This window comes from Pongo pygmaeus, chromosome 15 (assembly GCF_028885625.2).
Source record: "Pongo pygmaeus isolate AG05252 chromosome 15, NHGRI_mPonPyg2-v2.0_pri, whole genome shotgun sequence".
Lineage (NCBI taxonomy): Eukaryota > Metazoa > Chordata > Mammalia > Primates > Hominidae > Pongo > Pongo pygmaeus.
In genome coordinates, this window is record NC_072388.2 from 18,728,371 (window position 1) to 18,751,797 (window position 23,427).

The window sequence follows — 23,427 nt, forward strand, 5'->3', positions numbered from 1 at the left end:
CTATAAGGGGAGTAAATTTAGACACAAAGAGAGGCGCTAAGGGTGTGGACCCACAGAGGGACAGCCATGTGAGGCGGCAGCAAGAGGCCAGCCATCTCTAAGTGAAGGAGAGAGCCCTCAGAAGGAACAAAACCTGCCAACACTTTGGTCTTGGATTTTTGACCTCCAGGACTGTGAGAAAAATGAATTTCAGTTGTTTAAGTCACCCAGTCTGTGGTATTTTATTATGGAAGCCCTAGCAAACTAACACAATGACTGAGAGTTTTCCAGAACTAAAGAAAAACAGCAGTATATGGATTTAAGAAAACCCATACCCAAAAACTTGACACTGATACCATATTTGGAAAAACATGGGTTTTCCTATGGTGTCCTGTACTCCTGTTTTATGTTTCTAAATGGAAAGCTTCCTGGGCGATGCATCTGATTGGTGGAGCCCAGGTCACATGCCAATTCTCAGCTGCAAGCTGGGAAAGCAAGTGTTCTAGGACAGACTTACTTATAATATGTGAAATATCCACATGTAAGGAGAATTTTTAAAAGATGTTGGGCACACACTAACATAACATATGCCTATAACAGGGCTATTCAAAACTTAGGTTCTAGTCTCGGCTGTTTTCTCTGTATTCTTTTCCTTCAAGAGTGCATAACTCGTAGTCTCTAACTCAACGGATGACTTATGTAATTTGATTAATTCATTTATCAATTCATGAAACTCTAGACACAAAAGTATTCTGGCTATCATACAATTCCCATGAACTGCTCCACCTTCACTTCGTATTCAGTTTACCTAAATCCTAGCATCACCCCTCTGCCCTCTCCAGATACCCTGAAGAGGTAGGCTTCGTTTTTTCTGCAAGTATTATCTTGCCTCTTCAAGACACCTTTGAGAGTCCCCTCTCTTTCCTCTTGATTTCACTTCATATGTAGGTTCAGCAGAATCGCCCCTCCCTGTAACACTCTCACTCATCCCCTCCTTTCCAGTCCCATAACGATTACCCTTTTGCAGCTTTATGTTTGAGCATCTGCACCATGGCTAGTCACTGGTGTTTCTGACTCTGGTTGCTCGTCCCTTCAATTAATTCCGCAAACTCATCAATGTTTGGTGAATTTCTATTTTCTTCTACTAATCTTCTCACCTGCTGCCCCAGCCGGTGTTCCCTTGAATGTCTCAGTCTTTCTCTTGGACTTTGCTCGTAATTTTATTCTACCAGGGACCACCCTGCTCCCATTTTTGTCTAAGTCTTCACCTCCCTTCATAGTGCAGCTCAGGCCAATGCCCTCTTGAAGACACCCCCGGATGGTTCACTTTGTAGATGTGTGGACCTTGGCATGGCCAACGCCCCTTCACACCTGGCACAGCTACTTTTCATTGTTTTCCTTCATGAAAACTAAAGTTCTTTTGTTCCACAAGACTGTGACTGTGACTTCAGGATAAAGATCATATCTGGATCCCTAATTCTTAGTGCAGAGCCTAGCACAGAACTGGAATGCCGTGTTTGTTGAATGAAGGAATGAATTAAACTGCAAATTAACGGATGCCTGCTCTGGCACTGAGACTCGCAGCTGTGAGAAAGGTATCTGGAGGCAGACAGTTGCTGGTACGAACTCCTGAGTCAAGCAGGAAACAAAATGCGGATGTCAGCAGTTTCAAGTGAGACCTGTGGTGAGCTCCTTCCTCTGCCGGTTTTCCGTTCTTAATTTTCAGTCTGAAGTGAGGGAGTGGAGAATCTTTCTGTGTTAGACTGTCGTGTTGGGCAGATTTCTCCAATCTTAGGATAGTAGTGGTCCCTGTCACTGGCCTTCACTTTGCACCATCTCCAGCAAGAACACTGAGTCTGTGAACTGAATTCTAGTGGTTGGGAAATGGATTGAAACGACATCCAGGTTTTAACTTAGTTTCTATGCTCAGATGTTAGCAGAAGCCCTGCAAATCTTTTCCTTTTCTGTGAAAGGAAGAGCAAACTTCTCCGTGAGGCCCTATAGCTCAGGGGTTAGAGCACTGGTCTTGTAAACCAGGGGTCGCGAGTTCAAATCTCGCTGGGGCCTTCCGGAATTAATTTCTTGATACAAGTTTTTAAAAAAACTCTCCTCCTAGTCTTTCTGAACTAAGTCTCAGAAAATGTGGCGAATTATAGCTTCTTTCCCCAGTTCAGAGCTTCCAAACACCAGCTCAGCAGAACGTTTCCTTTAGGTTCCAGTAGTAATGCTGCTTTAGCTCCTGGAATGCGGCGGAATCCATTCATTACACAAGCGGTGGAAATCGCCGTCAGCCTCTGCCGATGCCCTGGCTTGCGGACTGGCAACGAGAGCCCTGCTGGCTGCCGGGCGGGAAATGGGGACAGCTAGGTGAGACAATAGCCCTTTAAGCTATTCTCAAGCCCCGGGTCTGGGCATATTTGGAGTACAGATCAAGGTTCTCCTTCTGAAACGGGAAGAGCCAGCGATGGCCGCTCCGGCCAGGAGTCCAGAAAATAGATGCTCACTGTGCGTGCGGCAAGGTTTCATGTGCCAGTGGGGTTTTGGGAAATTAAGGGCCCGACTTTAGGGGCGAGACTTGGGTCACTAGATTTGATTTTGACGCAGAGAAATGTGGCCTTCCTTTTGAATGAGCTAAAAATATTTTCTCCGAAAGCGAATTCACACAGAAACATTGGGTTTGCCCAGATGTCCTCTATTTCGGGGGTTCCCAACCCTTGGGCCGCGCACCGGCCCATGGCCTGTTAGGAACCCGGCTGTACAGCAGGAGGTGAACTCCGGGCTAGCTACCAGTACCGCCTGAGCTCCGCCTCCTGTGAGATCAGAGGTGGCATTACAATCTCACAGGAGCGCGAACCCTCTTGGGAACTGCGCATGCCAGGGATCTAAACTGCACTCCTTATGAGAATCTAAGTGATGCCTGATGATCTGAGGTGGAACAGTTTCATCCCGAAACCATCCCCCAACTCCTCCCCGCCGCCCCCACGGTCCGTGGAAAAACTGTCTTCCACGAAACCGGTCCCTGGTGCCAAAAATGTTGGGGACCACTGCTCTATTCTACACCCTCTCCCTCCCGTGTCTGTGGACGCGTAAGCGGAAGAGCCGAGATTGGGAGGGAAGCGCAGGAAGTGAGGACACCGGGGAGCCCAGGCCTAAGCCTGGAGGCCCGCCCTCTCCGGCGTTCACAGTTGCGCAGTCAGAATTGTGGGCGTCCCACCGCCTCAGCCCCCAGTTCTCCGACGCCCAGGTGCCGGTCCCCACCTTAAACACAAACACACGCATCCATGCTCGCGAGGCCCCTGGGTCCGCGCCCAGTGAGGCCAACAGCCCTCGGGCGCCCAGAGGATGTGCAGCCTCGGTATGCCCGGGTTCCAGGGGCGCCTGCTCTGCTTGGGAGCCCCTCAGTGAGGCAGGGGAATACAGCTTTAGAAAGGTTGTCCTCAGAACCTCGGACGCAGGACTGTCTTACAAGCTGGCTTTGCGACTCTGCAGTAATCACTTTCCGGATATAAAGAGCTTACTTTCTTTCCTGTCTCTGGTTAAGGATATCTTGAATAGAGGTTTTTAAGAACTTCTTTTCCGGGCTCCCTTCGATAGCTCAGCTGGTAGAGCGGAGGACTGTAGTACTTAATGTGGTGTCATCCTTAGGTCGCTGGTTCGATTCCGGCTCGAAGGAGAAGCTGCTGTTTTGGGGTTTACAGTTGTTCTTCGTTTGTGCAAAAAATCTCTGTATCTTGACGTGATGAAATCTGTTTGTGTCTCTTACCCTTGTCCGAAGGAAACAGCTTAGCCACGAGTTGAGCTGCGTTAATCACGTCTTGAAAAGTTGGGGGAAGGCACTATTGTCTTGCCGAAGTGTGTTATATTTTGGCTTCTACGTTAAGTCCAAAGGCCGGCAGATATATACGTATCGCGTGTCTGTCCTGGGGCTCAGTACCCTACGGCCTTGCAACCGAGCTCAGCTCTGGCCCTCGATCTCTATTTCAGCCCCCTCCAGGTTCCCTCCAGGCCTTAGCGGGCTTCAATCGCTCCCCGGGCTCAGTGAGACACAAGCATGTGATTTAAGTCTAAAAAGCTGCCTTCTTCCTTCACCCCATCCTGCGTCTGGATCGAGGAGAATAAGCCAGAGAATAAGCCACACTTGAAACTTGGTAAAGATGGAAGGAATAACTAAATAAGGCCAAAGGGAAATGTCACAACGGAGGAAAAAAACAAAACAAAACAAAAAAACCTTCAGAACAGCAGGCGGAAAAGAGACATTCAGAGTGATAGCAAGAAACCTGCCAACACAGTGGCTCGTTGGTCTAGGGGTATGATTCTCGCTTTGGGTGCGAGAGATCCCGGGTTCAAATCCCGGACGAGCCCTCCAAATTACCGTTTTTCCACCCCCTTTTGGCAACCAGTGAAAAAAGTTTCCGTTAAATTTGAAATACAAACTGTCTCGCGTTGGGCTGTCCTGCCAAAGAAAGCAGCACCGAATAAGTATGTGGCAGATGGGGCTGTCGACTAGTGTCAAGACTAAGCTTCAAGGCTTCCTGGACGCTCAGCCAGGGGTAGTTTCGGAAGGGCCGCCTGGCAATTGGGAGCAGAAGCCAGTTTCCCGCCATCTGCTCTCCATGGAGGCAGTGCCCTAGCGGCTGCTTCCCGTTGGGTTCCAGCTGAGGAAGGAGCGCAGATCCCAGGCTCGTTCTTTGCCTGGGCTGCCCCTGCGGCCCCTGGGGCGGGTGCCGCTGCGGCGCCAGCTCCAAGGGCGGATCCAGGCGGAAGGGGCCTCCTAGGAGAAGCGGGGCGCGGTCCCAACTACGCAGAGGCTCGCACGCAGATCCTCCACACCTCACTACGCCCGTCTCCGACGGTGTACACACACTCACGCAAGCACGCCAACCCCACCTAGATGCAAAGCAGGATTCAAAAGAACATCTTTGCGTTTTCTACCGGCTCCCCATCATCGTACTAGGGAGGAAGAAGCGGGTGAGAAACAAAACTTCTTTCCATTGTCCTGCCCGTTTCTGCGGACTTGTTCTGAGGCCGAGGTAGGTTCACACTCCCGCTCCTCCTCCTCTCTGGTAGCTTCATCAGGGGCATTTAGGCCGGGGAGTCCTTTCCTAGTAGAGGCAGCTTGGGACCCCTTGGGGAGGCGTTTGCGGGACTGGGCTGGAGAGGGAGGAACGGGGAGGGAGGTGAAAGTCCAGTATTTGCATGAGTTAACGACTTTACATTCCCACTCAGGTTTTTACTTTGCGCAGCTGGGCAGCGATGCCAGCTTCTATTGATTAATAGGCTTGGAGGGGGACCACAGAATCGCCGAACCTAAGGGAAGCCCTAGGAGGCCTGCACTTGCCCACAACTAAGAAAGCTTTGCTAGTTATTCAGGTTAATCACCAGATTTTTGAAGCAGGCCTTAGTTTTTGCAAGCGTAACTAACATTTGGGGATCGGTGTTTTCTGTTTACTCTCTTCTGCCTCCTCACACTTAACCCACCCTCAGCCAGTGTTGTGCAATTCTTAGAGACACTTGCCAACAGCCTCTTCTCTAAGCCTTCCTACTGGAAGGTTGGGATCCTCCGTTTTCTCGCTCTGAGACAGCGCGTCAAATGCTAATAGCAGCACATGAGTAAAGCGCAACATCTTTATTAAAACAATTTCAGCACCACTCAGGGGGCTAGGGAAATCTCAAATGAGCCAAGACCCTCCCTCGTGACAGTAAGAATCTTATAATCAAGTCATAATGTAATCAATAGAAACCCAAGTGACATAATTATCTGCAGCACAGGACCACCTTCCCAGAAGCAGCCTCAGGTATTCAAGACTTACTTAACCACAGAGCCACTAACAAGTTTTGCAAGAGGATAGGTTTATTACATACGCTTCAATTCAAGCAATTCTTTTACTGATGACAAGCAGAGTAAAATAATTTTTCAATTTATGGTAATAGTCAATGTAGGTTTCCTTCGAACAGCAACTTTCAGTGGCCCCTTTAAAGTTAGCTTTGATTGTCTAGAAAGTACTAGTATGGAATATAAAAGTTGTGTGGGCCTGGCACGGTGGCTCATGCCTGTAATCCCAGCACTTTGGGAGGCCGAGGGGGGTGGATCACGAGATCAGGAGTTGGAGACCACCCTGGCCAAGATGGTGAAACCTCGTCTCTACTAAAAAATCAAAAATTAGCCAGGCGCGGTGGTGAGCGCCTGTAATCCCAGCTACTCGGGAGGCTGAGACAGGAGAATCGCTTGAACCTGGGAGGCAGAGGTTACAGTGAGCAGAGATTGCATCACTGCACTCTAGCCTGGGTGACAGAGCAAGACTCCGTCTCAAGAAAAAAAAAAAAATTGTGTGGTGCATTGGAAAGCTTCTAGTCCCGCAAATGCCATGAGTTCCTTGGGCAGTACATGTCTCTTTCTCTGTTCCTCAGTTGCCTCTTCTTTAATATGAGGGGTGGACAGAGTCTCAGAGGCCCCTTCCGCTCTTGTTCTATGACTGCGTGGAGTGGTACGATGTTAGTAACAGGACATAAGGCACTCTAGTAATGTGGAGATGAACTATCATTTGGCAGAGAGGATGGAAAAAATCATTCCAGGAAAAGAGGAATGGCTTTAGCTATTGTTGAAAACAGGTAATCAGGTTATAAGCAGGCAAGAGTAAGAGGTTTGTCAAGTTATTGTTGGAAGCATTTGTCACTGTGACTCAAATTAAAGTAGCTGGATAAAAAAGTGGACCAATGAAGGTCAGTGAAACCTTTCTTTAGGAGTTTTTATTGAATCTGTATTTAAGCAGATTCTCTGTAACTCTCTGTAAACAGTTATTCCCGGAAGAATGCCATGAAATACTTGGGAAAGAGGGAACGGGAACAAAGAGTGAGTGGGCACAAAGCCCAGAGTTGGTTGAAAAGCAAATGTTTAATTTTTGTCTTTGTTTGGAAATACAGGCATGTCAGCAGGACTTTGTCCCCACTGTCCTTCAATCAGTAGTAGTGTTGCCTCTTCCTGGAGATGTGGTTCTTCTTGCCACGTGGGCTTTTCCTTCTTTACCTGTTACTTCTGTTATTGAATAAGTTCATGCTTATAGACCTAAAGTGTTAGAATAATAAAGAAATTTAGAAATTATTTAGTCCATTCTTCCCATCATCTAATTTTATAATTAGTCCTAAGACAGAATGACACATATATACTCTGTATGAAGAAGGAAAGTGCTCCAACACTAGAGTCCTTGGAAACAGGACCCATGCATCCCGTGTCTGTGTGCAGGGACATTATTGGCTTGAGGGAGAGAGAGAAAAAAATCTCCAGGAAAGGGGAATGACTTTCAAGTTAAAGCTGTCTGAACATTTAAAAAATATATGAGGTTTTTTGCAATTGGCAATTCCTTCATTTGTATTAAAATTACTGACAAAGATGTGATGTTCCTTAATCACAGAATATAATTCCTTGTTGTATTTTAAACACAAATGACTAAGTGCTTAGACGCATTCTAATGAAACAGTAATTTTTCCCCCAAACCCTACTTTTCGTCTCAACAAAACTTCCTCGTGCCAAGTTTAAAAGAAAAACAAAAAACTGTCTTTTTGCATTGTGGGCAGATTGTGAATCCTCCAAAGGTTGTCCAGTGAAGGCTCAGAGGCAGAGAAGGGACCTAACTATATTCAGAGGCTGCTGGTTGCCCCACCCCAGCACTACTGCAGAACTCTAAAATCAGAGGCTGCTCTGTTTGTGTGAGTCAGTGCTTGAATTGGTGCTTCAGGCCATGGGGCTGTGTGTGTGCAGGCGCATATGGGTTGTATGTTGTGGCAGGGTACCGCTTTTCGGGACTCAGAGGTGGTGTTGCTTGAGCTAAGCCTGGAAAGACAGGTCAGTTTTCTCCTTGTTTATGAAGGGTTCAAAGTCTGACTCCACCATTCATCTGCTGTTTGTTCTTGGAGTTTCCTTATGAGCAGAGCATATTTACATAATGCCTACCTCACACAGTCCTGGTGTTGGTTGAATGTAGTCATGTATGTGAGAGCTTCACAAAATGAAAGATTGCATTGAATATTATAATTATTGTGATTTCAAGTGCATTAAACTAGCAGGCAGCCTGTCTTTTCTTGACACCTTCTCAAGTGCAGCTAGACTGAATACTTGCAGGTAGGTGGGTGACAACAGAGGATTGAGGATTTTTAAAAAGATAACACTGTCCTAGATCCAACACCACTGTGGGCAAATGCTGGGGATCTGTGAAACAGTTGGTACCCTGCTGCTGTCTGATAGTGGAAACTATGAGATCTATAAAGTGATCCTGGTGACGTTTGGCCCACTGTTTTTACGCAAGCAGTGGATCTACAGCCGTGCTTTGATGATGGAGATAAGCAATTTTGCAACTACATTACAAGGATCAGAAGATTGAATGTTCAGGGTTAGTCTCTTGTGGATAGGTAAAGATGGAAGAAGGAAAAACACAGGAAACGTGGCAAGCCTACTTCTGGGGATTAGAAGCTGAGAGGTTGAGTGTAGGGGGAGGGGCAGTGTACTAATAGCTGTCACACAACCTTCTCTAGAAGTGCTTTCCTGGCTGTATGAAATCGATGGAATAACATGCTTAGCATCCGTTCATGAAACCAAATGATGTGATACGATAAATAGAATGTGATATGATAGATGATAAATAGTACAGTGGAAAAGCTGTTTGTGTGAGTCAGTGCTTGAATCGGTGCTTCAAGCCATGGGGCTGTGTGTGTGCAGGTGCATATGGATTGTATGTTGTGGCAGGGTACCGCTTTTCAGGACTCAGAGGTGGTGTTGCTTGAGCTAAGCCTGGAAAGACAGGTCAGTTTTCTCCTTGTTTATGAAGGGTTCAAAGTCTGACTCCACCATTCATCTGCTGTTTGTTCTTGGAGTTTCCTTATGAGCAGAGTATATTGACATAATATGTAAATTATGTAAATAATTTACTGGAAGACCATATCTTACTCTGTGACATCTTCCAAGGCAGTTCTTGGAGTTGGCCCAGGGAGATCAGAGATGCTGTCTTATGGATTCAGACTATTATGTGTGAATAGTGAAATCTCAGTCCTGCCATGGACAAGAGTAAGCACCACAGACAGCAGAAAGAGGGAACTTTTGGACAGAAGGCCATGTTTCTCAAACTTTGTCTTCCAGAACAAATCTCTAATCCATTCAGGTGGGTTAATATCTAACCCAATCATGCCCAGTGAAAAGGTGAATGACCCTCCTCGTTTGTTCAAGAGCAGTGTCCTTGGTTTTCATGTCCCTGCCAGGACTGGGGGTCCTTAGCTCTATTCTCTCCACCTCCTTATTAGGAACACTGTATAATCAGAACCTGGAGAGGCCTCTAGGTTCACACAACTGGAACCCATCTCCAGGAACAAACAGCTGGAACCCATCTCCCGTTGAAGGGAAACTGCCAGATTTTTGTAAGATTCTTCCTCCTGGGTAATCTATTGTTCTGTTTGTTTTATATATTATTTATTTCTAGCCATCCATCCATTTTAATGAAACCATTTTCCTCCCTTTAAAGCCTCCAGGCTCAAGCTCATGAATTAAAAAGAAAATGGATCAGATTCTAAAGTTTAAAATGAAAACAGGTTTCCTTTGGGATGGCCTATATGTGGATAAAGAGAAATTAGTGAGATTGGGAGCAAGTGGAAGTTTAGGAGGGATTTCTAAATTGTGATAAAATCCCCAAAGGCCTGGGGGAGCCATTTGCCGAAGGGCATTGGGAGTCCTCCCCCGTCGTCCACCCCTGTTACAGGCATTACACGTGGCTTAACAAGGAAAGAAACAGAAAGTATGTTTTTAGCATTGTTTTCTTCTAACCTTCCCTGCCAATTTCTTATCTTAGAAAGGTTTTGGATGCTTTTTGAAAACAAAGTGGAACACATCTCAAGATCAAAAGAAGGCTCACTGGCAGGTTGAAGGGAAGAAGGAAGGAAAAGCGATAAAGGGATGAATATGCCTTGGGTGTTAGGCTCTCACTTTGGGGTATTTTGCCCTAGGATATATAAAAGTGTGAAGCCACATTGATGAAAATGGTAACTATAGTTACTCATCATAAACTGTCAAGTTAACTCCCTGGTGTGTAAAATTTGATGAATCTTTTGAATACTGAACATTGCCTGTGGGGAGAGGGAGAGAATATTAATTCTTGTGAAAACTAACAGATTCATTTGATACAGAAGATAAAGTTACTCTAAAGAACAGTTGGGGCCAGGTGTGGTGGCTCACACCTGTAATCCCCGCACTTTGGGAAGCCGAGGTAGGCGGATCACCTGAGGTCAGGAGTTTGAGACCAGCCTGGCCAACATGGCGAAACCCCGTCTCTACCAAATACACAAAATTAGCCAAGCATGGTGGTGGCTGCCTGTAATCCCAGCTACTTGGGAGGCTGAGGCAGGATAATTGCCTGAACCTGGGAGGTGGAGGTTGCAGTGAGCCGAGAGAGCACCACTGCGATCTAGCCTGGATGATAGAACAAGACTCTGTCTCAAAAAAAAAAAAAAAAAAAGAAAGAAAAGAAGAAAAGAACAGAGAACAGCTGGGACTAATTCCACTGACAAAAAGCTGACAGACAGTTACATGTTTGGGTATAGAAGGATATATCTATAGGACTTTTGCCACCAGATGTGAGGCTTTGCACCCTTGGCTTAGGCAGATTCACTTTTACACCACAAATAATCTGTCTCTTATTGGTTTTCTCCCAATTCCATTTTACCTTGCTTTTTGAGAAATTGAGTTGAATATATTGAGAAAGTTTTGAGTGAGGGAGCAGATGTTAGATATTGGTGGTTTTGGTGTACGCTTGCTGAGATTTGGTTCCTGGATGTCTTAGGGAATCAAGATTACAGGCCCCCAACTAAACTTATACAAAATTTGTCTCTGTAACTGAGGGTCACTGGACCTTTGCTATTGAAACTAGCAAAGCCTCTATTATGTTTAATAAGAACCATGAAACTTCAGATTTTTAGAGCTAGCAACTCTTTTATTTTCTTGATGAACAAACCCAGGCCTGGAGAGAAAAATGAAGTCAATTATTTAAAAAATATTAGGGGTTATAATAAGGCAAGCATGTTGATTCAAGGTGAATAATATGAGTTCTGTGGAATATACACCAGTAAGAAACACTAACAAATAAATAGTTCATTGTTCATCCAGGATCACGTGGGTAATGGCATGTTTGGAAATGGCACCCGTGAAACCTGACAACAGGTCGGTCTTTATTTTGTGATATCCTTATGGGTAGATCCTGAACTTTGTGGCTTTTACTTTGGCACTTATATCTAGTGAGGTGTCCTTGGTCTTAATATCTAATGCAGAGCGAGTTTGGACAGAGATTCTAAATAGGCTCACCAGCTCATACTCTCTTCTGTGAACAGCAGTATCCCCACAAGTTATACGGCATTGGCAGCTCCTGCAAGTACGATCTTTCCTAGAGAAGACATTAGTAACATTCTTATCCACCACTGCCACCTAACGACTCTTTTAGGTACTAGCAGCTCCGGTTCCGTTTCCTGATTTTTGAATTCTGGGATTCTGGCACCAGGCAGAAGGATGTTGACTATGTAAGGGAGACCTTTGACATTAGAAGTCAGTATTTGTTCATTACAGAGCAAGAGACTTAATTTATTACAAATCAATAAAACTTTAATAAGATCTTCCAAAAAACTAGAAACAGGAAACATACCCAGGAGACTGAAAAGCATGATGTAAATGTGAAGAACGTGACAATTGGGTGGCTTGGCAGCCCAGCAGCTATACTGCAGCAGCTGCATGAGTGAATACTTGTTACTCCTTTAGGGCTGGCTCTCCATTCTGCAATCATATACCTCTTTCTTGATAAACTCCCAAGAACACACTTTCAGCATGGAATTTCAGACTTTTAGAGATAGCAACTCTCTCAAGTGTGGATAAATGTCAGTGCAGACAAATTTGATGCACTGCTGAAGAATACCAAATAATATGCTAAGGAATTTTTTCATTCCACAATAATGGAGTAAATAGCAGCTGGAAATGTTTGCATTAAGTTCATAGATTATAATTTGTAATGGAATCAACACCAAATGCAAATTAGAAAGAGAGCCCACTTTGTTCACCCAGTCACATGTCTTCCCATGTAACCGTAGAACATTGGGGTCCTGTGTTTTTCTAGATCCACAGTCTTGCTCTCAGAACAGGCTAGCCACACCACAGGCCTAGTGCTAGGACCCATGGCCTTTTTTTAAGCTCAGACTCCCTTCTGTGAATAGCAATAACCCCACAACTTGTACAACATTGGTGCTTCCTGCAACGGCTACAGAACTATTTGATACGAAGATGTTCATTGACTTACACACAAGAGAAGCACAAAATAAAAAATTAATAATTAATTTAATGTCTATGAAAATGTACCATTTATTTTTACTTTTGGGGTCATAAGAATTGTATTACACTTAAGAATGTAATACAATTTGAAGATCAGATTTTTATCCCTTTGTGAGAATTTCTCAGTGTGTGTGATGACTACCAAGAAATCATAGCCAGTCATAAATTCAATGAGTTACTCATAAACGAACAAGAACCATCTACTTCTTGGGGAGGTAGGTCTGCTTCCCTTCAACTCAGGATACAACTGCTTTCAATGGCTTTCTTCACATTAGCTGACTAGCTAGAAGCCTGTCGTAAACAATTTTATGGTTGACTCCTTCCCTGGGCTCAGGGTTCCCTAAAACAGAGGTCCCCAAATCCCGGTCTGTGGCCTGTCCGCCTGAGCTCTGCCTCCTGCCAGATCAGCAGGCAGCATTAGATTCTCATAGGAGCTAGACGCCTATTGTGAACTGCGCATGTGCGGGATCCAGATTGTGCACTCTTTATGAGAATCTAACTAATGCTTGATGATCTATCTGAGCCAGAACAATTTCATCCTGAAACCATCCCCCACCCATCCATGGAAATACTGTCTTCCACAAAAATGACCCCTGGTGCCAAAAATGTTAGAGACCACTCCCCTAAAACTCTCTTCTTAGCTCTCAGCTCCCGTATTATATCTCAACTCAGTACATTGAAGCCCACATCTTTTCCCCATGGATGCCTCGTTTCCTATTAGGGAGGCATTTTTTTTGTTTTTTGGTTTTGGTTTTTGTTTTTTTTTGAGATAGAGTCTCGCTCTGTCGCCAAGGCTGGAGTGCAGTGGCGCGATCTCGGCTCACTGCAAGCTCCGCCTCCCGGGTTCACGCCATTCTCCTGCCTCAGCCTCCAGAGTAGCTGGGACTACAGGCGCCCGCCACCACTCCTGGCTAATTTTTTGTATTTTTAGTAGAGACGGGGTTTCACCGTGTTAGCCAGGATGGTCTTGATCTCCTGACCGCATGATCCGCCCGCCTTGGCCTCCCAAAGTGATGGGATTACAGGCGTGAGCCACCGCGCCCGGCCGTCATTTGGTATGTCTTAAGGTGCCTCAGGACCTAGCACAGTCCCTGGTACCCAGTAGGGACCTATGTAATGTTCGTTATTCAATTAATAAATTCATGAATTAAAGAGTGAGAGTGGATTTTGTAATGTTATGACTGATAGAGAAATACTCAGTGATTCTAAGGGATGGGGAAGAATGATTGGAGCTAGAGGTTGTGCTCAGGAAACTATTAAATAGACGTTCCGCAGGAATGGATTGACGAAGTGTGAGGTTAATGAGGAAGGGAAAATAGAAGATAAAATTTGGTGGTGGAAAAGATCTGGTTCATGATGCCGTGTCAGAGAGCAAAGCTCCTGTCCTTTTAGCCTAATTTGGTGATGCTGTTCTTGCTTCTGCCACACCTCCTTTTGCCCTTGGCAGGAGCCTGTGTTGGAAGAGATGGTGATGGGCCTGGGCGTTTTGTTGTTGGTCTTCATGCTGGGTCTGGGTCTGACCCCACCAACCCTGGCTCAGGATAACTCCAGGTACACAGACTTCCTGGCCCAGCACTATGATCCCAAACCACAGGGCCGGGATGACAGATACTGTGAAAGCATCATGAGGAGACGGGGCCTGACCTCACCCTGCAAAGGCATCAACACATTTATTCATGGCAGCAAGCGCAGCATCAAGGCCATCTGTGAAAACAAGAATGGAAACCCTCACAGAGAAAACCTAAGAATAAGCAAGTCTTCTTTCCAGGTCACCACTTGCAAGCTACATGGAGGGTCCCCCTGGCCTCCATGCCACTACCGAGCCACAGCAGATTTCAGAAACATTGTTGTTGCTTGTGAAAATGGCTTACCTGTCCACTTGGATCAGTCAATTTTCCGTCGTCTGTAACCAGCGGGCCACTGGTCAAGTGCTGGCTCTGCTGTCCTTGCCTTCCATTTCCCCTCTGTACCCAGAACAGTGGTGGCAACATTCATTGCCAAGGGCCCAAAGAAAGAGCTACCTGGACCTTTTGTTTTCTGTTTGACAACACGTTTAATAAATAAAAATGTCTTGATATCAGTAAGAATCAGAGTCTTCTCACTGATTCTGGGCATATTGATCTTTCCCCCATTTTCTCTACTTGGTTGCTCCCTGAGAGAACCGCATAGAATAGAAATGCCTTTTTCTTTTCTTTTCTTTTCTTTTTTTTTTTTGAGATGGAGTCTCATTCTGTCACCCAGGCTTAAGTGCAATGGCACAATCTCGGCTCACCGCAACCTCTGCCTCCTGGGTTCAAGTGATTCTCCTGCCTCAGCCTCCCAAATAGCTGAGATTACAGGCATGCACCACTACACCTGGCTAATTTTTGTGTTTTTAGTAGAGACAGGGTTTCACCATTTTGGCCAGGTTGGTCTTGAACTCCTGACCTCAGGAGATCTGCCCACCTTGGCCTCCCAAAGTGCTGGGATTACAGGCATGAGCCACTGAGCCGGGCCACTTTTTCTTTTCAGTCAGTTTTTACAAGTCATTAGGGAGGTAGACTTTACCTCTCTGTGAAGAAAAGTATGGTATGTTGATCTACAGAGAGAGATGGAAAAATTCCAGGGCTCATAGCTACTAAGCAGAATTTCCAAGAGAGGCAAATTGTTTTTTCTGTCAAATAATATTACTTCTACAAATATGAGACCTTGGGGAGGAGTTTCCAAGGACCAAGTACCAACATACCAACAGATTATTATAGTTTCTCTCACTCTGTTACACATACACACACACACACACACACACACACACACACATATACACATATGTAATCCAGCATGAATACCAAAATTCATTCAGGGTAGCCACCTTTTGTCTTAAGCGAGAGATAATTTTGATGTTTGAATGGAATGCTCCCAGGATATTCTCTTGTCATGGTTATTTTATATAAAATTCAAAAACCAATTACATTATTTCCTCTGTAATCTTTTACTTTATCAACTAATGTCTGGCAAGTGTGATGTTTTGGGGAAGTTATAGAAAGATTCCGGCCAGGCACTGTGGCTCACGCCTGTAATCCCAGCACTTTGGGAAGCCAAGGCAGGCAGATCACGAGGTCAAGAGATCAAGACCATCCTGGACAACATTGTGAAACCTTGTCTCTACTAAAAATGTGAAAATTAGCTGGGCATGGTGGCACACACCTATAGTCCCAACTACTCGGGAGGCTGAGGCAGGAGAATCGCTTGAACCCGGGACGCGGAGGTTGCAGTGAGCCGAGATCACGCCACTGCACTCCAGCCTGGGCGACAGAGCGAGACTCCATCTCAAAAAAAAAAAAAAGAAAGAAAATAAAAAAAAGAAAGATTCCCAGTTTATCCCAGTTTATCCCTTATTCTTCCTCAATTCTCAAGATTTGTTTTTAAGTTAACATAACTTAGGTTAACACACTCTTTGTAAAATACACTGTTCAATCTACAGACTCAGTGGTTAGCTTCCTGTTACCTAATTTCTGTTAACAGGTACTTGGATATTTTATTTAGAAAGTGGTTGCCAATAAATTAGTTATAAATCACCAGTTTCACTGCCTTGTGAACACATAATTATTGTGGTCCCAGTATTCCCTATGGTGGCTTCTCCTGCTCCTGGTATTGCCCTGAAATGGGCCAAAAGCCCTGGCTCCCCACTACTCAGGTTATAGAACATTGTCCAGGTACCACCTAGGAGAGCCCAGCCTCACTGGAAATATCAAATTTAGGAATGGGTTTGAGAAGTAGGTTGCTGGTATGTGCTTAGCACAAGAATCTCTCTTCCTTGGGTTAGTCTATTTCAAAACTGAAAACACTGTCATTCCTTAAGAAAATAGGAAAAAGTATTCCAAACCTCTGTTACTAGAAAATTTGCCATATTACCAAATCTCAAAAACCTCTCAGGAAATGAGAAAGTCCCAGTTTCTGGTAAACTATCTGGGCCCTTTTCTCAAGTTCTCCAACCAGTGCTATTTCCTTGAGGTGAGGCAAAGTTACTCAGGATCATTGCTGCCACTCAAGGCCTTGATAGGGCAAGTCAAAGGCAGGGACCATTATTATATTGATCACATCATAAGCTGTGAAAACTCACATCTTCTCCAAACATCTGCTTGGAGCATTATCGTTGCATAGTTTGCTCTGGTGTTAAGGGAAATGGCTGTTTCATAGGAAATCACATGGCAGTGGGATGGGGGTGTTTCCTGACCTGCTGATGGTACTGGCAGCTGAGCAAGCATTCCTAGTCCTTTTTGGTCTGGGCCTCTTGTTCTATCACAACCACAAGCTGTTTAAAATAAAATGTCAAGTCACAGGCAGGTCATTTTATCCTGAGTGAATCATTTGAAGAATTGAAGTCCTGGTCAGCTGTGATTGTTGGCTTTGCAAGGAAAAAGAAGGAACACTCCAAAATGCTAAGTCCTTTGAAGAATAGTGACATGCAAGGAAGAAAATTCCATGCAATTTGGAGAAGAAAAATTTTTCTAGGAATCTAGTAGCTGAGATATTTTATAGTTTAAAAACAGACTTCCAATATCTTGAGAATACAGTTAGCTCTACGAAATAAAGAGGAGTCAATAATATATGCAACTCTGTAGTCATTCGTTATTTTATCCAGATTGACAGAAGCAGAGGAAACCAAGAAAAATGGAAGTGGTTAAAAAAAAATAAAAATGCATTTACTGAGCATTTACCATGTGCTAGGCCTTGTTATAGGCACTTAGATTGATTTTCTTTTCATAACATCCCTAAGAGGTAGGTATTATATACTCATTTTGCTTATGAGGAAATCTGCTGAGAGAGATTAAGTAATTTTCTCATGGTCACTCAGTCTTTTAGACCGCAGTGTCAAAAGAAGTTCTTACTGTGAGTCAGGGTGGTGCAATGGAGAAAGCGTTTGGCGAAAATCCTGACCCAAAAATACGTGTTGGGATGATGTGGAGATCATTCAATTTTCTCTCGTAGCTACAGTTTTGAGATGCACCCATTGGTATCCACACTGGCCTGCTGTCCTCAAATATTTCTCTATGTCTTGTTTACTTGAGTAGTGTAGAAAAGGTGACGTCCTGGGTCTGCTCTCGCATGCATAGGTGAGGTTTTCTCTGTAGCCACTTATCTTGCTAAACCATATTTTTGGTCCCAAAGAATCAGGATGAGAGAAAGTAGATAAAACCATGGAAACTTGAGGTGTCACCGGAAAAGCAAACCATAGTTTATTGATCTACTGAAGCTATAATCCAAGTACTAAGTATACCTTCAGAAGTTGTATGCACTGTTCTTGGGACAAAAAGGAAATCAAACATCTGCCCTTCCTCCCACAACCTCTTTACTTCCCTCTCCTCCTAACACTGTATCTCACGTCTACAGCTGCAGGCACGCAGATATGACATACAGCTTTACATCTTTACGTGCAAAGGCAAAAGGTGGCTATGGATATAGGAGGTGGCATTTAAAAGAACAATATCTATGTTTGATACTGCTTTCATTATCAATAATGAAAAGGTAGCCTTTCAGCAGAACAAAGTAAGGTACAGGTCGTTTGGAAGCCATTTCAGTCATTCACACAGTGTGATCCACCATTATGAAGCAGAATTTGAAATCAAAAGACAATAGTACCCATATACATCAAACTAGGAGTTCAACTGGGGTCAGTCCTTGGACTGCACATACAGAGTTGGGCAGCCTGACTCTCAAAACATTGCCCTTGCTGATTTGGGTTGCTCACTTCCTATTGAATCAGGGATGATTTTTCTTTGCTGTAGTGAATCAGCCCTGCTGCACTGCAAGAGTCAAGCCGATTCACAATTCACATCAATTCCAGGAGTGACGGCCAGATGGCAGCATCTGGCTAGTCAGTTGGTGAGTGAGTCCACCTCCAATCTTGATTAAACTCTGCTGCTGGGAAGTAGCAATTCTGAGCATAAATGTCTTTGATATCCTGAATATTTGGGGCGTGGAAAGAGCACAGGGTGTTGACTAAGATAGGCCTGGATTCCTTTCTTTAATCCGTCAACGAAAGCAATGAATGTTCTGAAACTACATGGCAATGCTTTTTTTGTTGCTGCTCTGGCTTTTTTTTTAATGCTATAAAATATATGCTTATTTTTCACTGCCAAGAGGTGACAGCACAATGATGCTGCAACGAGAGAAGACAGACAGCTACCAACAACTATTGACAAGACAGGAGGAACATCACGAATAGATGCAAGACAAAGCAATGTATCTCCACGGCCTAGATTTTTTAGGTTATGCATAGAAACAGCAAGGAGAAGAAGACACAATCCAAGTTTTCTTTTGAGGATGTTGTACTGTTTATTTTTTAAACATTTCTTAGCTTTTCTTATTAGTCAATTTCATAAGCCTGGGAAACACCTCTACTCTATCCATTTAATTGCATTTGTTCATTAGCTTACTCATTTCACTTATTAGTTCATTCAAACAGTAGCTATTATCAACTGTCTTCTAAGAACCGTATCTGGGTACTCTGGTTTTGCTTTTTTTTTTTTAAATAGAATTAAAAGGATTTCCAAAAGGACCTGATTTTACATTAGAATTAGAATAATATATTTTAGATTAATGTATAACATATATTATTCTAGAATTAGAATAGATTTTAAATCACATTAGAATAATAGCCACATGACAAAAAAGAAAAGAAAAATAATAAAATTAATGACAAAGAATAAGAATAGTCATATGAGAGGAAAGGCAAAGCCTAAATATTCCTCTGTCCTCTTCCTCCACCTAGATTCCCAGATGTAAGGTATTAAAAGTAGTTTGTAAACTTTCTTTGACGTATCCTGAGTCTATCCAAACTGTCGGGAATTGGAGCCTCCCGGGAACCAAACACTCCCCAAAGATCATACACCTAGGGAATTCCCCCAAGAGACACACAACTGCAGTTTCATATAGGTTCACCTTTTCTCTCTTTTTATACTCTGAGCACACAAGCCTGGCAGCCACGCAGTCAGTCCTTGTCCTGTGTCGTTGTACTGGCTACAGCAACTTCTCTCTGTAAATGAGAAAGGTCTTGCTTTCAGAAAAGATCATGTTTGCAAACTACTCACTCTTGAGGAAGCAAGGGTGGGAAAAGTAGCAGAGATGAGTGGGGAGATGGTGCATATAAGAAGGAGGAAAGAGGAGACTACGGAGTCAGGATGCCAGCTTGCTATTCTCAACACCTTTTTCCAGTGCCCAGTTCTTACCTTATTTCTCCTGCCCCTTGCTTTCTTTTCTAGGCACCTCTAAGGTACTGATGGCTCTGCAGAGGACCCATTCATTGCTTCTGCTTTTGCTGCTCACCCTGCTGGGGCTGGGGCTGGTCCAGCCCTCCTATGGCCAGGATGGCATGTACCAGCGATTCCTGCGGCAACACGTGCACCCTGAGGAGACAGGTGGCAATGATCGCTACTGCAACTTGATGATGCAAAGACGGAAGATGACTTTGTATCACTGCAAGCGCTTCAACACCTTCATCCATGAAGATATCTGGAACATTCGTAGTATCTGCAGCACCACCAATATCCAGTGCAAGAACGGCAAGATGAACTGCCACGAGGGTGTTGTGAAAGTCACAGACTGCCGGGACACAGGAAGTTCCAGGGCACCCAACTGCAGATATCGGGCCATGGCGAGCACTAGACGTGTTGTCATTGCCTGTGAGGGGAACCCACAGGTGCCTGTGCACTTTGACGGTTAGATGCCACCGTGTAGGGATTATCGCGAGTGGTTGACCTTACACTTACTCCTTAAATAGCAGTGAGTAATGCATTTGAGCTGTCCCAGGCTCTGTCTCCTCAGCTCATTTCTTACTCTTTTTCTGTATATAACTCATTCTATTAAATACATTGCATCAAAGAGAAATGGAGACATAAACCTATAATGAATGAGGCTGGGCTTTTCTGTAATAAGCTTCCTTTTATAATACTGGTCAGCTTAGCTCTCTCAGATCCTATCCTGTGGAATTTAGTTATTATGTGTATTTATGTAGTATTTCAAACATTTCAAAATGCTTTCATCTATGTTTATCACATTTTAATACCACAGCACTTATAATGATGTCATTACATATAGAAGCTCAAAGTTAAGGGATTTGCTGAAGACTATAAAGTTAATGGAAGAATTGAGACAAAAATCCAGTGTAGCTGGCCACTTATCCAGGGCTTTTCCTACTTCATCACAAGGAATGTTTTGAAAGTGCCTGCTTTTTTTATCCTTAAAATTCATCTGTCGGGGGAGGCATTAAAAATTTGGAAATGTATGCTAGCAAAATGTGAGCTCTGTATTTTATGGCATTCTTATGTTTGGGTTGAATAAGATTAAGAAAATGATACTGGGAATTTTCTTTTTCCTGAACCTTTGAATCACCATAGTAAGTCAAAGTATTAAAAAAGGTACTAGATCATTAAGACTTATGTGCTCTTACTGACTGAAAGATTTTTTATGTTTTCCTTGTAATAAAGGACTTAAACCAAAGGTACCTGAGAATACTGTGCTATGGTATTATTTCTTTTTCTCCGATTTTTAAATTCTTCTCCGGTTTCATGCATGCACCTTAATAACCTCATAAACTCTGGTCAAAGCCCATCAGATCCATGACCACAACACGGAAGATTTGTCTCATTTACTCCACAGAGAATGATTCCTCTCAAAGACAATTCTCACAGCTCTTCCTTCTCCCTTAGAATATTTAGAAGCAAATTAGGGAGCTGTTAGGCCTCTGAGCCCAAGCCTGCACGTATACATCCAGATGGCCTGAAGCAACTGAAGAACAACAAAAGAAGTGAAAATAGCCAGTTCCTGCCTTAACTGATGACATTCCACCACTGTGATTTGTTCCTGCCCCACCTTAACTGATCAATTAGCCTTGTGACATTCCTTCTCTTGGACAGTGAGACTCAGGAGCTCCCCACCAGAGCACCTTGTGACCTCCGCCCCTGCCCGCAAGAGAATAATCCCCTTTGACCGTAATTTTCCACTACCAACCCAAATCCTATAAAACTACCCCACCCCTATCTCCCTTTGCTGACTCCTTTTTTGGACTCAGTCCGCCTGCACCCAGGTGATTAAAAAGCTTTATTGCTCACACAAAGCCTGTTTGGTGGTCTCTTCACATGGACGCGTGTGACATTTAGTGCAGAAGACCCGGGACAGGGGGACTCCTTCAGGAGACTGGTCCCCTGTCCTCACCCTCACTCCATGAAGAGAGCCACCTATGACCTCAGGTCCTCAGACCAACCAGCCCAAGGAACATCTCACCCATTTCAAATTGGGTAAGCGGTCTTTTCACTGTCTTCTCCAGCCTCTCTTGCTACCCTTCAATCTCCCTGTCCTTCCAGTTCCAGTTCTTTTTCCTCTCTAGTAGAGACAAAGGAGACATATTTTATCCACGGACCCAAAACTCCGACGCCAGTCATGGACTCAGGAAGACAGTCTTCCCTTGGTGTCTGATCATCGTGGGGATGCCTGCCCTGATCGCTCACCCACATTCCATTGGTGTCTGATCACTGTGGGGACATCTGCCTTGGTCATTCACCCACATTCCCTTGATGGCAAGTCAATTGCGGGGACGCCTGCTTTGGGTGATCGGACACATTACAGCCCAGGGCTGCTCACCACCCCCTTCTCTGTGTCTCTACCTTTCTCTTTAAACTTACCTCTTCACTATGGGCAACCTTCCACCCTGCATTCCCCCTTCTTCTCCCTTAGCCTGTGTTCTCAAGAACTTAAAACCTCTTCAACTCACACCTGACCTAAAACCTAAATGCCTTATTTTCTTCTGCAATACCGTTTGGCCCCAATACAAACCCAACAATGGTTCCAAATGGCCAGAAAACGGCACTTTTGATTTCTCCATCTTACAAGACCTGGATGATTTTTGTCGAAAAATGGGGAAATAGTCTGAGGTGCCTGACATCCAGGCATTCTTTTACACATCAGTCCTTCCCTAGTCTCTGCTCCTAATGTGACTCGTCCCAAATCTTTCTTCTTTCTCTCCTGTCTGTTTCTTCAGTCTCCACCCCAAGCTCTGAGCCCTTTGAATTCTCCTTTTCTACAGACCCATCTGACGTCTTCCCTTCTCCCCAGGCTGCTGCTCACCAGCCAGGCCCCAATTCTTCCTCAGCCTCCACTCCCCCACCCTATAATCCTTTTATCACTTCCCCTCCTCACACCCGGTCCTGCTTACAGTTTCATTCCGTGACTAGCCCTCCCCCACCTGCCCAACAATTTCCTCTTAAAGAGGTGGCTGGAGCTGAAGGCATAGTCAAGGTTAATGCTCCTTTTTGTTTATCCGACCTCTCCCAAATTACTTAGCATTTAGGCTTTTCTTTTTCATCAAATATAAAAACCCGGCCCAGTTCATGGCCCATTTGGCAACTACCCTTAGACACTCTACTCTCCTAGACCCAGAGAAGCCAAAAGGCCGTCTTATTCTCAATATGCATTTTATTAGCCAATCCACTCCCGACATTAAAAAAGCTCCAAAAATTAGATTCTGGCCCTCAAACCCCACAGCAGGACTTAATTAACCTCGCCTTCAAGGTGTACAATAATAGAGAAGAGGCAGCCAAGTGGCAACGTATTTCTGAGTTGCAATTACTTGCCTCCACTGTGAGAGAAACCCCAGCCATATCTCCAGCACAAAAGAACTTCAAAACACCTGAAATGCAGTGGCCAGGTGTTCCTCCAGGACCTCCTCCCGCAGGATCCTGCTTCAAGTGCTAGAGATCTGGCCACTGGGCCAAAGAATGCCTGCAGCCCGGGATTCCTCCTAAGCTGTGTCCCACCTGTGCGGGACCCCACTGGAAACTGGACTGTCCAACTCGCCCAGCAGCCACTCCCAGAGCCCCTGGAACTCTGGCCCAAGGCTCTCTGACTGACTTCTTCCCAGATCTTCTTGGCTTAGTGGCTGAAGACTAATGCTGCTCAATCATCTCAGAAGCCTCCTGGACCATCACAGATGCTTTCAGTAACTCTTACAGTGGGGGGTAAGTCCATCCCCTTCTTGATCAATATGGAGGCCACCCACTCCACATTACCTTCTTTTCAAGGGCCTGTTTCCCTTGCCTCCATAACTGTTGTGGGTTTTGATGGCCAGG

At 44.5% G+C, this 23,427-nt stretch overlaps 2 protein-coding genes and 3 non-coding genes across 5 annotated transcripts; all 5 read left to right on the top strand.

Moving 5' to 3' along the window:
* Positions 1–1,973: 1,973 nt before the first annotated feature.
* TRNAT-UGU (transfer RNA threonine (anticodon UGU)) lies at positions 1,974–2,046 on the top strand. The gene has a single exon. It is a non-coding gene; the product is annotated as a tRNA-Thr (tRNA).
* Positions 2,047–3,563: 1,517 nt separating this feature from the next.
* TRNAY-GUA (transfer RNA tyrosine (anticodon GUA)) lies at positions 3,564–3,652 on the top strand. The gene is given in 2 exon segments: positions 3,564–3,600; positions 3,617–3,652. It is a non-coding gene; the product is annotated as a tRNA-Tyr (tRNA).
* Positions 3,653–4,269: 617 nt separating this feature from the next.
* On the top strand, positions 4,270–4,341 carry TRNAP-UGG (transfer RNA proline (anticodon UGG)). Its single transcript has one exon. It is a non-coding gene; the product is annotated as a tRNA-Pro (tRNA).
* A 9,449-nt stretch (positions 4,342–13,790) lies between these two features.
* On the top strand, positions 13,791–14,412 carry ANG (angiogenin). Its single transcript, XM_054449113.2, has one exon. The coding sequence runs from the start codon at positions 13,791–13,793 to the stop codon at positions 14,232–14,234; it is 444 nt and encodes a 147-aa protein (XP_054305088.1). The 3' UTR covers positions 14,235–14,412.
* Positions 14,413–19,583: 5,171 nt separating this feature from the next.
* Positions 19,584–20,812, top strand: RNASE4 (ribonuclease A family member 4). Its single transcript, XM_054449112.2, has one exon. It carries the CDS (start codon positions 19,584–19,586, stop codon positions 20,025–20,027), a length of 444 nt encoding a protein of 147 aa, XP_054305087.1. The 3' UTR covers positions 20,028–20,812.
* Positions 20,813–23,427: the final 2,615 nt, after the last annotated feature.